Here is a 13,078-nt window from a genome sequence, read left to right on the forward strand (position 1 = left end):
TCATGATACACTAAATACTGTTACAATTTTTAAACAAGTTTGAGTGGGATTAATCCCAGAGTTTGTCCAGCAGGGGTTCAGAGGCCCTGAGAGAATTATTATATAATGTATCTTTGTAGACAGTCATTAAAAAAATGTCACTAAAGTAGTATGATCCATTTTAAATAGTTAGGGATATCAACACATAAACCTTTAAAAAATGTGTTTCAATAAAGGAAGAATGCACAAGTTATGACAAAATAGAAAATAATTTGCATTTATTGAGGATCAGGAATTGTAAACACCTCAATCATGTTCCCAGTTAGTGAGAAATGCATTACAATGTAACCTAACTACAGAAAAACAGCTCTTCTGAATCAGCTGTCTGAAATGAGAGCCCTCAGCCACAGCTTTGGTGAAATATTCCCTTTGGGTGGGTTAGTTTAAAAAAGCACAGGAATGGAGTACGGCAAAAGAAGCAAAACCAAAAAAAAAACACACATTTAAACAAAAGATAAATAAAAGAAAAACAAATACAATGGCGATTGGACACTTAAAATCACTGGGCACACAATTTTAAAGTCAACAAACTGTAAAAAGAGGTATTCAAGTTTGCAGGCTTGTTCTCTACTGAGGTTAACCATTATTGAACACTTACTGAACTTATCATATGTCTACTTAGCATCCCACAGCATGTTTAACAAAGTGTCCAGTTAAAACATACAACAAATTAGCTTCTTCAGTAACCGCACACCAAAAAAACATTTTTGTTCTTAACATGTTTTTCTTATTAAAATAAACCTGTTTTCTCCCCATCAGATCAGTTCTTTCACCCTAAGCAATGGTTCTGGACACCTGAAAACAATCCACAATGACAATGGGCAATCTCCTGTTCAACCTGCAGGTTAGAGTCAACCAAACATAACATAAACACAGTTCAGGCAAACTAAATAGATCACAGAAATTGGAAATTGCTCTTTTTTCTTTCTGGATTAATCTCTGGCTGTAATATACAGTATGTTTCACAAGGCACCATATGCAGAACTGTTCATTCAAGTGTTGGAAGTGTCCACCATTTACAGCAATACAGTTTGATGCACACAAGAGATTTCACAGAAAAGCCCTGCAACATTCAAAGTGTGACGGTTGCAATTTGGTCTATGAACACGCCAACCATTGTTCTTTACACCTGTAAGTGTACAACCATGACTATTAATATATGCAGGTGGTGCATCCTTTTTGAATCAGACTGTATATACAATACTTCACCCTCGTATTAGCACAGGAAAAAGACTGAACCAGACTATTCCAGGAAACAAAGCACCCAGATTTATGTTGCTTGGCTGAACCGCTTGTGTCCTAATTTGTTCACTCTTTCTACAAAAAAGTCTGCAAAGGCAGCTTTCAACATTGTTTTTCTGTCATGTCAGCTATATAAAAACAAAACAAATGCGAAGGGGTAAGGTGTTCTTTTTGCTGAAGCCAGAAAAGCCAAAAGGCTAAAAACACATTTTTCAACACTGCTAGACACTGCTTTGCCTATTGTCTTACAAAATAATGAACACTTGTGTTTGTTTAAAGAAACATACAGTTGGCAAGAGCTTGCCATTACTGGCCTTTGTCACATAAAAAAAACAAAACCATAAATAGAATGTAAATATAGACCCTGTCTAGCTCCATTATGCAGTAGAGAAGGCCATGCCTCACAGATTAAAAAATAAACAACCACAATGCTAGTCGCTGAGTCGGAAACAACATAACATTGTTGCTTGTTTTCCTCTTTGTGCATGCCAAAGGTCCATGGCTTTTGTCAGTGAAACCAGAAAAATGTATAATTTAGGCAACGATAAATCATTAATCCATTGCATGTACCAATAACACAGAAACCTTCTCAGTCTATAACAGCAGATCCTTTGAATCATTTGTCTTGAATATTATAAAAGCTCCTTGAATTCAGGGGTCCACAACAAAACCCCACTGTTTCACTTTAGCTAGAAGTGCAGACCATTTTGGCCTTTGTCAGCAAGTGTAGAATTATTTTTACTTCTATATCCTATATACAATGTTCATAAGCATACCATACATAATCATCATTATTATCATGACATATAATGGAACAAAAATATCCAAATATGTTAGCATAACAAATAATTTACCTTTACATTTTGGAATGTATCACCATAGTCTCTCTTCCCCTGGAGACCAGTGGTTCTTTCTACCTGAGTAATAATAAATATACCTTTCTCTTTGCCATACCAGTGATGGGATGACTAAAGAAAGGAGAAGTTAGCCTCTTTTCAGTAAGACATTTTAAAAGCTAAAAAGGAAAATAAGTTGGAGAATCTATCTCAGAATTGTACAAATGTGAGTTAACTGGTATTAATTCAACTAATTCTATTAACTTAATGGACGAATAACATCCTTGCATTTGGTAAAGAATTCTTAAAGTACACCAAATGTGCTGCATTTTTATTTCAGCCCAATTATTATTTTTGTTTCGAATTATAAACACAATGCATGTTTTGAAGATTGTGGATGCAAGCATGACAGCCTTCCCTTTACGTTATTCTATTTCAATAGGACACTGTCTGGAGCTGTCATGTGTGACTGCACAGCATACATGGCTTTGTCTGACCGACTGTTGGTCACACATGGCATCCCCGTGAAAAAGTTCTAAAAACAAAACATCTATCACCGATTTATTTCTTTTATGGGATGTATTTGAACTTCTTTGAACAAAAGCTTTACACTGAAGTTTTGACTAGACTGGGGGACAGAATTTATCTAATGCAGAAACTTCTTAATTTAACTTAAGGCAAAGCCAAACTCTATCTTTTTTATTCTAGGTCAAATTCAACTTTTTTATTCCATTACAAATAAAGGGATGTATATGCTGTGTAGTCCCTTTAGATGTTAGAGTATTCTTTGTGCCACACAACTATTATACAAACCAAAGATATACACAGGCCATTAGATCACTCACAACCATTTTAAATACTGTACAGTGATATGTTTGTAAACTAGCAATGGATCACATGGTAGTTAACAAATTCAACACGCTTGTATAAATCTGATAGAGTGTACAATAAAGTGGAAGTAGAGCAACACTTTTGCCCAGCAGTGAACCTGACAATAACGGAAGATTAAAGGGACACTCCAATGATAATGCTTTTCTCCAAGAATGCTATTGTGATTATAAACTGTAGTATAAAACCCCCAAAACAATTAATAAAATAGAGGATTTCAGATTACAAAAGCATTCCTTTTTTGGCAAGTTCCACAGGATGATTCCTGCTCAAAATGGGATTGTTTAGCTTTATCCTATTAGCATTCCTCTTCTTAGAAGTTAATGTAAACATGGATTCAGTGCTGTAGCAAATCGATCGACAGGTGCACGCAGCCGCTGTTTGGATAATGGGATTCAGTCTATAGAAAAACAGTGTCAGGGGCCTGAGCGGAAGCCTACTTCTTTGCATATTCCAGTTGGACAGACAAGCAGCAGCTCCCTTTTGTGTCATCAGGACCTGTCACCTCCTTTGTCAGAGCAGAAGGAATGAACGGGGGTGTAGGGGCTGACCTTATGGACCCCTCCAACCCCCTCTTTTACTTGTGCGGCAGGTTTAAGTAGCGGTGGTGGTCTCGTGGTCGGGTGCCCTTGCGTCTCTGCAGCAGATGGGCTTGAGCCCCCAGGCTCCCTTTCTTCAGAGCGTGAAACTTCCAGGCCTCTGCAATCCGCTCCACCTGCCAGACAAACAGGAGAGACACCGCATGTCGGCTAATCTGTTAAACTCTTTCTCTCACTAAACTAAATGAGCTTGGGGTGCTCCCTAACCCAGACATGAGGGGATCTTTTCATCCTCCGTTCACTGTTTGGAAGACAATGACGAATGCTAATCCTAACTGAAGTGTGCCTTCCAACAGCACTGCTTTTGCATATTCCTTTTCCCCTTTGTTTGCCTTAATATGCACTTTATTGTACACACCAGAAAAGAGAGAGCCTTTATTGTATTGCTGTTTTACACACTGACAATCCCCTTGGAGATTTTTGATTAGAATAAAAAAAAATTATACTGTAGTCTCTTATTTGAATTTTATTTGCTCTTATCTGTAATGTGATATTCTGAAATGTGATACTTTACAATGTGATACGGGCGTCTGCTAAGAAATATATTATATATATATATATCTATATCTATATATATATATATATATATATATATATATATATATATATATATATATATATATACTGTATACTCAATGCATTTTTAATCTTTCTTTTAAACATGGAATTTAGCTGAAGGAAACAAACAGGCAGTACATCTCAAAAGAAAATGTCAGACTACATCACTAAAAGTGATTACTGTACTGTCTTTCAATGCAATTTCATATCACTAGCAAACAGCTATTTTTATTTGTTTATTTAGCAGACGCCTTTATCCAAGGCAACTTACAGAGACTAGGGTGTGTGAACTATGCATCAGCTGCAGAGTCACTTACAATTACGTCTCACCCGAAAGACGGAGCACAAGGAGGTTAAGTGACTTGATCAGTGTCACACAATGAGTCAGTGGCTGAGGTGGGATTTGAACCGGGGACCTCCTGGTTACAAGCCCTTTTCTTTAACCACTGCAACATAAGAACGTGTTTCAGCACTACCAAAGATTATTCCATCAAGACTTTAGACCAAGCCTTTTGCAATCCGAAAAGGCAATAATGAACAATTTAGCATGTCATCACCTCTCATCCCAGCAGAGCGGGGGAGCAGCTCCATGATAATGAGCCAGGTCTCTGCTAGTGGCAGCCAGCCGATGGAACCTTCTACGTTTAGCTGTCTGCAGAGGCACGAGACTAAACTGTCACATGACAGTTCCCTTATATCTCTGTCACAGCATCTGCATCCCATTTACACAAGGACACTGCTGTGATTTTGAGCATTGATATATCCACTACATTAATCCTGCTACCTCCTGCTGGGGAGACAGAATAACTGGCCTTTGTAGAGAGCATTTGGCCAACCATTAAGAACTTAGGTCTGCCAGTTGTCAATTATAATCTGTCTCTGGCTTTTTAAATCTCAATTGCACAAAATTAATCAGGGATTTCAATTTGTATTTTATGCCTATAATTCAATAAAAGCTTAGTGAAATATTAGCAAGCATAGAAATTGTTTCTTATTGTTGTAGAGTATATTACTCTGCTGGTGATAATTGCCATGGTAACATTTTGGTCAGACGGTAGCTAAAGTGATATCTAGGCCAACTGTGCAGTAATGGTAACCCTGTCATAAGAAGTCATACGTTTGAGGGTGGGATAAAAAAAAAAAAAATACTTACAGGAATGAGGTTATCTTTGTGATTCACATTCTCTAGCCTGGTGAGTTCCTCTGGGGATAGCAGGAAAAGTCGCAGCTCCCTCACAATGTCTTTGGCTACATCAGGAACCGGACGCTCCAAAACCACCTTTCAAAATTTAAAGTACCGCAATGGTTAGCCAAGAAAGAGTGTTACTGTCTGCCATAACACCCTGCAATTTCAAAGGAGAGTGAGATTTCAGCTATTTTCAATCTTTGGTTGTTTGGCAATGAGCTCAGGACCAGATGACTGAAAGTCCTAGACTGATTCTGAAAAAGCTGATGATAGCTTATCACTTATGTGAATCATTGGCAATAAAATAAAATAGTTTTATACTCATGAATGACACTGTTCAAACCCTGACAATCATTGTAAAGATAACGGGGCAAACAACTTCTGACTTTCATCACAGAGCATGTTTGCCAAAGCTCAGGGTGTGTCTACATTCCAATCACTGAAGGTTTCAAGCATACGTTACCGTAGAAACCACTAGATCTATCAATACAAACAAAGGCAACTCTAACTAGATTCAGACCGAAATCTAATCCTCAACCATAGCTTTTCGAATCGATAATCATGTGTGATGTTACAATGTTTATGAAAGTTTGATTTGCTGTACTGTCTACACAGTTAAATGTTTGGTGTTTGTGCCCTATAGGGTGTCTACTACTCCAGCAATTCATACTGTGCTTACTGAGTTGACGTTGGCCCACTCACGGACAGCAGACAGCAGCTCCAGCTCATCTATCAGTAGCAAGCTGCTCTGCAGGATGGACACCAAGGCCAGGTCAGACAGCTCATGGAACCCCCGGGTCTTCACAATCTCCTGCAAGTTCCACATGTGAAGAAAAATTCAGAAAAGTAAACTTGTAAAATAATAATAAAAAATAGTATTGCAAGTAGATGGTTTAAATGGTAAGCATAAATTGAAGTTTCATTTGTGAAGATATCAAACCCCTCCAAGAACTATTAATGGTACCTACTGCAACCATGAGGCCTCTGCAGTATGCTCCCCTTGCAGACCAGCAAGAGATTTTTTGAAATAGTTTAAGGAGTCGAAGGACCACTGCCTTTCCATTAATAACGGTCATACTTCCACCACAGTGCAAATCAATAAAACCGAAAGTGAGCTCATTCATTTAAATGCAGACCCCAGACTTGTTTGCTACTTTCTTAAAGTGCACATTTTCACACAGAAAGGGTCACAGAGAGGTGATAAAGGTCATACGTTAATTCTCTGAGAGCAGGAGATGTCATGTCTGGTTTAAATTCCTCCCATAAACATAAAAGGACTTATCTGCTGCTACACTTGAAAAGGTGCTAAAAAAATGTGCCCTTACAAATTGCATAGCAAAATATATGCCCAGCAAGTGTTAACAAGTAGTTTCCCATGACATTGGAAGAATGCAAGATGAGAGAATCATAGAACACAGTTTAGCATAAAGTTATCTGCCAATATCTGAAAGCACTCTGTGACCCCAAAAGGTCACATAACCATAAACTTATTTTGTTATTGGTTAACACTGCTGCAGAATGGTACTGTATGATTCTGTATGTTAATTGATAATTCTACAGACTGTGTGGCACAAGAACTAGAAAGAGAATATAAATCAGAAGACTTTGTTTCATCACTGGTATAGTGGATTCTGCACTTAAAATTACTGTATAAAAAGAAAAAAAAATCAACAGCATGTTAACACCACATGACTCATAGGAACTAGTGACACAATTTTCCTTCTTCCTGCTAAAAGTCCCACTTTGTGAGCGCAGGCAGCTTTTAGCTCCAGTTTGCAGTAATCGCTTTGAAGGTGTGTTGATTAAGGAATAAATATGCATGAAATGAAATGACTCTTACAGTACAAGACAGGATGCGAAAACAGTGCCTTAACATGGTTTACACAGCAACTGGGGCCTGTAACTGACGCCAATCCCCTTTAAGGTGTGGGTAGATGTTAATTAAAATCCAAACGGCTGATACTGGTGACTCTTCATATGGATGCACACCATTAGTGGTTATTTCTTTGAGCCTGTAAACTTTTAGGTAAATGTATCCATATTTAAAATTGACTTAAATAGACAATAGATGTTTTGGTAATCATTCCTGTTGTTGAAACAAACAAAAATAGTACAATACTAAAGAAAAAAAAAAGTCGATTGCAGCTTTTCTTGGGGTAAGGGTGAATCAACTCTATTTTATTGGAGGATCAATAAAGCATGAATATTGGACGCAGTAATCATCACCTCCTGTATTACTGACTGAGGCGACAGTTACAGTGCCTTGCGAAAGAATTCGGCCCCCTTGAACTTTGCGACCTTTTGCCACATTTCAGGCTTCAAACATAAAGATATGAAACTGTAATTTTTTGTGAAGAATCAACAACAAGTGGGACACAATCATGAAGTGGAACGAAATTTATTGGATATTTCAAACTTTTTTAACAAATAAAAAACTGAAAAATTTGGCGTGCAAAATTATTCAGCCCCCTTAAGTTAATACTTTGTAGCGCCACCTTTTGCTGCGATTACAGCTGTAAGTCGCTTGGGGTATGTCTCTATCAGTTTTGCACATCGAGAGACTGAAATTTTTGCCCATTCCTCCTTGCAAAACAGCTCGAGCTCAGTGAGGTTGGATGGAGAGCATTTGTGAACAGCAGTTTTCAGTTCTTTCCACAGATTCTCGATTGGATTCAGGTCTGGACTTTGACTTGGCCATTCTAACACCTGGATATGTTTATTTGTGAACCATTCCATTGTAGATTTTGCTTTATGTTTTGGATCATTGTCTTGTTGGAAGACAAATCTCCGTCCCAGTCTCAGGTCTTTTGCAGACTCCATCAGGTTTTCTTCCAGAATGGTCCTGTATTTGGCTCCATCCATCTTCCCATCAATTTTAACCATCTTCCCTGTCCCTGCTGAAGAAAAGCAGGCCCAAACCATGATGCTGCCACCACCATGTTTGACAGTGGGGATGGTGTGTTCAGGGTGATGAGCTGTGTTGCTTTTACGCCAAACATAACGTTTTGCATTGTTGCCAAAAAGTTCGATTTTGGTTTCATCTGACCAGAGCACCTTCTTCCACATGTTTGGTGTGTCTCCCAGGTGGCTTGTGGCAAACTGTAAACGACACTTTTTATGGATATCTTTAAGAAATGGCTTTCTTCTTGCCACTCTTCCATAAAGGCCAGATTTGTGCAGTATACGACTGATTGTTGTCCTATGGACAGAGTCTCCCACCTCAGCTGTAGATCTCTGCAGTTCATCCAGAGTGATCATGGGCCTCTTGGCTGCATCTCTGATCAGTCTTCTCCTTGTATGAGCTGAAAGTTTAGAGGGACGGCCAGGTCTTGGTAGATTTGCAGTGGTCTGATACTCCTTCCATTTCAATATTATCGCTTGCACAGTGCTCCTTGGGATGTTTAAAGCTTGGGAAATCTTTTTGTATCCAAATCCGGCTTTAAACTTCTCCACAACAGTATCTCGGACCTGCCTGGTGTGTTCCTTGTTCTTCATGATGCTCTCTGCGCTTTAAACGGACCTCTGAGACTATCACAGTGCAGGTGCATTTATACGGAGACTTGATTACACACAGGTGGATTCTATTTATCATCATTAGTCATTTAGGTCAACATTGGATCATTCAGAGATCCTCACTGAACTTCTGGAGAGAGTTTGCTGCACTGAAAGTAAAGGGGCTGAATAATTTTGCACGGCCAATTTTTCAGTTTTTTATTTGTTAAAAAAGTTTGAAATATCCAATAAATTTCGTTCCACTTCATGATTGTGTCCCACTTGTTGTTGATTCTTCACAAAAAATTACAGTTTCATATCTTTATGTTTGAAGCCTGAAATGTGGCAAAAGGTTGCAAAGTTCAAGGGGGCCGAATACTTTCGCAAGGCACTGTACATGTAACCAGTTGATGGCAAGGGCATTTAACGAAAGACAGGGTCAGTTTGAGGCTTACTATCCTTAACAAGTTGTTTTACATCATATTTGTGTCTGCTTCCAGTTACAGAACATTATCAAGAAACACAGGATGGAACTTCCCTTGACCCAGTCATAATGGATATCCCTACACATGATAAACCACATAAACCAGCTTGCTATAACTGTGATGTAATCGATAACTATCTCCTGCTCCACCCCAATCGCTCAGCAAGTTCAGTACCTACCCGTGTGTAGTTTTCGATAAACCCCAGGCATTTCTCCTTCATATCAATCTGACCATATGTTACTGCAGCCTGAAAAACAACATTAGAAACAATAGTCAATACTAAAGTACCTACTACTGTGTCTTGGCTTATCTGACTGTCCAGCAACACTAGGGAGGATATCCATGTTCTAGCAACTGCCAAAGAAAACCAGAATACGTCACGACTGAGTGGCTCAAGTTGAGGCAATATTTGGAATTCAAACTCCAAGCATTCTAATGCAAAAGGAGGCAATACACAAGTCTAATGCATGCTTAATGTAATTATTGTGAAAGTGCTTTTCTGGGGTCCAGGATACAGAAAATGACAGTGGCCTTTACTTTTCTTAACACAACTGCCTTACACACCTACAATTATGTGCACATTCACAACTAATTTAAGCAGAGGCTGACAGCTACAACCTTCTGAACTGCTAAAAGTTGGTGCTGGTGGAAGAGAAGAGGGCCATTGCATTCACACACTTTAAACCCAGATACTGATCTATGCATATCACAATGAATGGGTTGATGCAGTTTCTGGGCGTGTAGATTAATATTTGCACAATGTAGTTATTTATATATTTCAGTTTTGTTTTGTTCTGTGGTTTTGTGGCTTTGCGTTAAGACTGCGAGCAGACCACTGGTTCTTAATTTAACTGTGCATCTTCTCTTAACTGTATGATTCTTACAAAAACAGGAAACGCTACTTGGGGTTAAGAGACACAAACAATGTACCGTACCCTCAATAAGGCACATCATTAGCTAGACATGGTTCTGACGTAAGAAAATCTGAATTCTAAAAATAGCGAGACCCCCTACAACACACAGTGACGTCTAAGTGCCCAAAGAAGAGAACATTTAGATGCTGTAGACAAATAAATGATCAGCAGTAATGGAAAAATATATATATTTCTAATCTATAAATCAGTTATACAGACTCTATGGCATTTATCTTAAAAATCTGGTATGCTACTACATTCCTTCCCAATTGCATTCTTTGTTAAGCTTTCATTATGAGATTTCCCCTTTTTATTCCCATGTCATGCTTTCATATTTATATTTCCCCATATCCCCTCGTGTATTACTCCTCTCCGAGTTGCAACATATTTTACTTATTTATTTATATGTATGTTATATATAAAAAAAGCTAGCCTGTCAGACACAAATAAAATTTGATTTGATCACAGATTGAGCAGCACAATTGTATTATTCTTTTAAGCAAGGCAGAGACTAAAATATACTTAACACTTTTTCCCTCCAATGGTAATGGCTGTTGTGTGTATTGAAAGAGCACAAGTCTGTGGTTGTAGGCATTGTTAACATCAAACTTAAACAAACAAACAAAAAAAAAACCCAAAGAAAAAAGGTTATATCTTTGAACTTTTAATATGTATGTTACAAAAGGATGAGTGGGAGTTGGGCAATTTAAGCAGTACCGCAAAACCCCAGAGCATTTCGTCTTGCACATAAAATAAAACACATTGTTTTCCTGCCCGCCCCAACACTGACGGTGAGCAGTCCTCATTACCCAATGGTACAGTCCCTTTCCAGTTCCATTACTGTAATATTCTAATCTGCACTTAAAAGGTCACGCTGATAAATGTACCTATTATAGTCAAAGAAGGAGGCACCTCCCACTAAAGTAAACATCGACACAGTGTTCATAAAAACTCTATGGTGCAGTGAGGAGCGAGTACAGGGGAAATAACAGATGCTGTAGTTTCCTCAGTTGTGCTCTGGATGGCAGAAGTCTGGCAGAATCATTCAATGCAGAGTACACATAAAACGAAGTTACTAAATGTGCAAATATAGAAGTTATTTGTGGTATCAAATTGTAATGAACAGAAACAGTACATGAAATTACTATATGTGCAAATATGAAAGTTATTTGTCATATTAAATTGGTTAAAGAAAACAGCTTGTAACCAGGAGGTCCCCGGTTCAAATCCCAGCTCAGCCACTGACTCATTGTGTGATCCTGAGCAAGTCAATTAACCTCCTTGTGCTCCATCTTTCGGGTGAGACGTAGTTGTAAGTGACTCTGTAGCTGATGCATAGTTCACACACCCTAGTCTCTGTAAGTCGCCTTGGATAAAGGCGTCTGCTAAATAAACTAATAATAAAGTAGGCTTTCCATCCTCCCTACTGTCTGGCTGCTGCATCAATACACCCTTCTGTACAGGGCTTACAGAAAGGTCAAACCTATATATATATATATATATATATCCCCTGTCCCACTAATATTTGCTGCTGGGTGTACTCTCTCCAGCCAGCTAAGGAAACTCAGCCACCCCGGCAAAGCTGCACAGCACAAAACAAACATTGTGCCTTTGTTATGAAACTGACTTTCTGCCAGACGACAGCATTAATTTTACAAGACAGCACTGCAGTCCTAAAAGCGCTTTCAGTACCAGGGGAGGTTGTTTGAACTGTTTGAACTGTTAGCGATACTGAAAGTAAACTATAGTGAAGCCACGTCTATTTGTTTTGGGTATTTTTGATGACTCATGGCAAAGACAGATCAAAAGGTAAGAGTTATTTGACTTTGCAATTACAAAAAAAACGGTACAATACAAGATGCTGTACTGTATACCTAAATCAATACATCTGAGAATTCAGTGTGGCATCCCCACTTGTGGTGTTTATCATGTGTCAGGGTTCCCGTTTACTGCAGAGGTGTTGAGTGGGTGGGGGGGGGGATGGGGGCGGGGACAGAAAAGCAGGGTGCAGACAGTGTATGAATACAGCCGTTTACATACAACTTTTAGAATAAACAAATACAAGCACAAACTATGTTTTAACAATTATTCTTTATGTACCATAAAGACTTCAGCTACAGAAACTAAACACAAACTCAAGATTCTTAAAAAAAAAGTTAAGAAAATGTCTAACAGAGTAGAGAATACTGTGGTTTTTATGCTGAATAAAAGGAAACTGTTTGTTTTCCTCCTACAGACTCACCTTCTCACAATGAGTCTTACCTTTCATGATTTTTATTTTGCCTAGAACCTTGCTAACTGTAAAACTCCCTGTCAAATTCCCCCTAGACAGGTCTCGGAGACTGCTAATATGCTAACACAAAGATAAATGGTTAAAAACATAGATTTGCACTTTGTTTTTCAGCTTTAGTTATATAAATGTGTAGACACTGCTACTGTATACTGATTTCATGGAAGGGTGAAAGGAAGACCATCAAATGTAAATGTTGTAAAACAATCAAACATAAATAATTTATAAAGCAGAAACCTAAAGAGTCACATGACCTCAATATATTAGCTATATTAAATAGTCAAATGAGATACTGTATATAAAGCTTTATATAATACCCGCAATCACAGAATGCAGGTGTGTATCGAGTTTTAAGCCTATATCTCAAAGTGTTAGTTCCACAACATGGCAGTAATATCAGATCATATTTGAAGGTTAAGTGTTCCATTAGAGTCCTGTAACATTGTAAAAGGCTTATGAGATATTAACAGTTTCCTAATTCCTTGGATGGCTGATCTAGCTGTTCTATATAAGGCACTGCAGCAACGCTCACACACTCCGTCTCCCTCT

General features: G+C 38.3%; 1 protein-coding gene across 5 annotated transcripts in view; it reads right to left on the reverse strand.

Moving 5' to 3' along the window:
* Positions 1-240: 240 nt before the first annotated feature.
* LOC117402644 (BTB/POZ domain-containing protein 19-like) overlaps positions 241-13,078 on the reverse strand; it is a 37,349-nt gene continuing 24,511 nt past the window's right edge. For 2 of the 5 annotated variants that reach the window (XM_059031663.1, XM_034003996.3), the window contains 4 exons: positions 9,504-9,572; positions 6,028-6,159; positions 5,316-5,441; positions 241-3,720 (listed from right to left, as the gene is read on the reverse strand). In XM_059031663.1, coding sequence (XP_058887646.1) covers positions 3,583-3,720; positions 5,316-5,441; positions 6,028-6,159; positions 9,504-9,572 — 465 coding nt within the window. In that variant the 3' untranslated portion in view covers positions 241-3,582. Of the gene's footprint in view, positions 3,721-4,479; positions 4,609-4,632; positions 4,815-5,315; positions 5,442-6,027; positions 6,160-9,503; positions 9,573-13,078 lie in introns of those variants that run through there. The other 3 variants (XM_059031662.1, XM_034004004.2, XM_034004012.3) reach the window with 3 other exon arrangements.

The sequence above is a fragment of the Acipenser ruthenus genome, chromosome 10, assembly GCF_902713425.1.
Source record: "Acipenser ruthenus chromosome 10, fAciRut3.2 maternal haplotype, whole genome shotgun sequence".
Classification (NCBI taxonomy): domain Eukaryota; kingdom Metazoa; phylum Chordata; class Actinopteri; order Acipenseriformes; family Acipenseridae; genus Acipenser; species Acipenser ruthenus.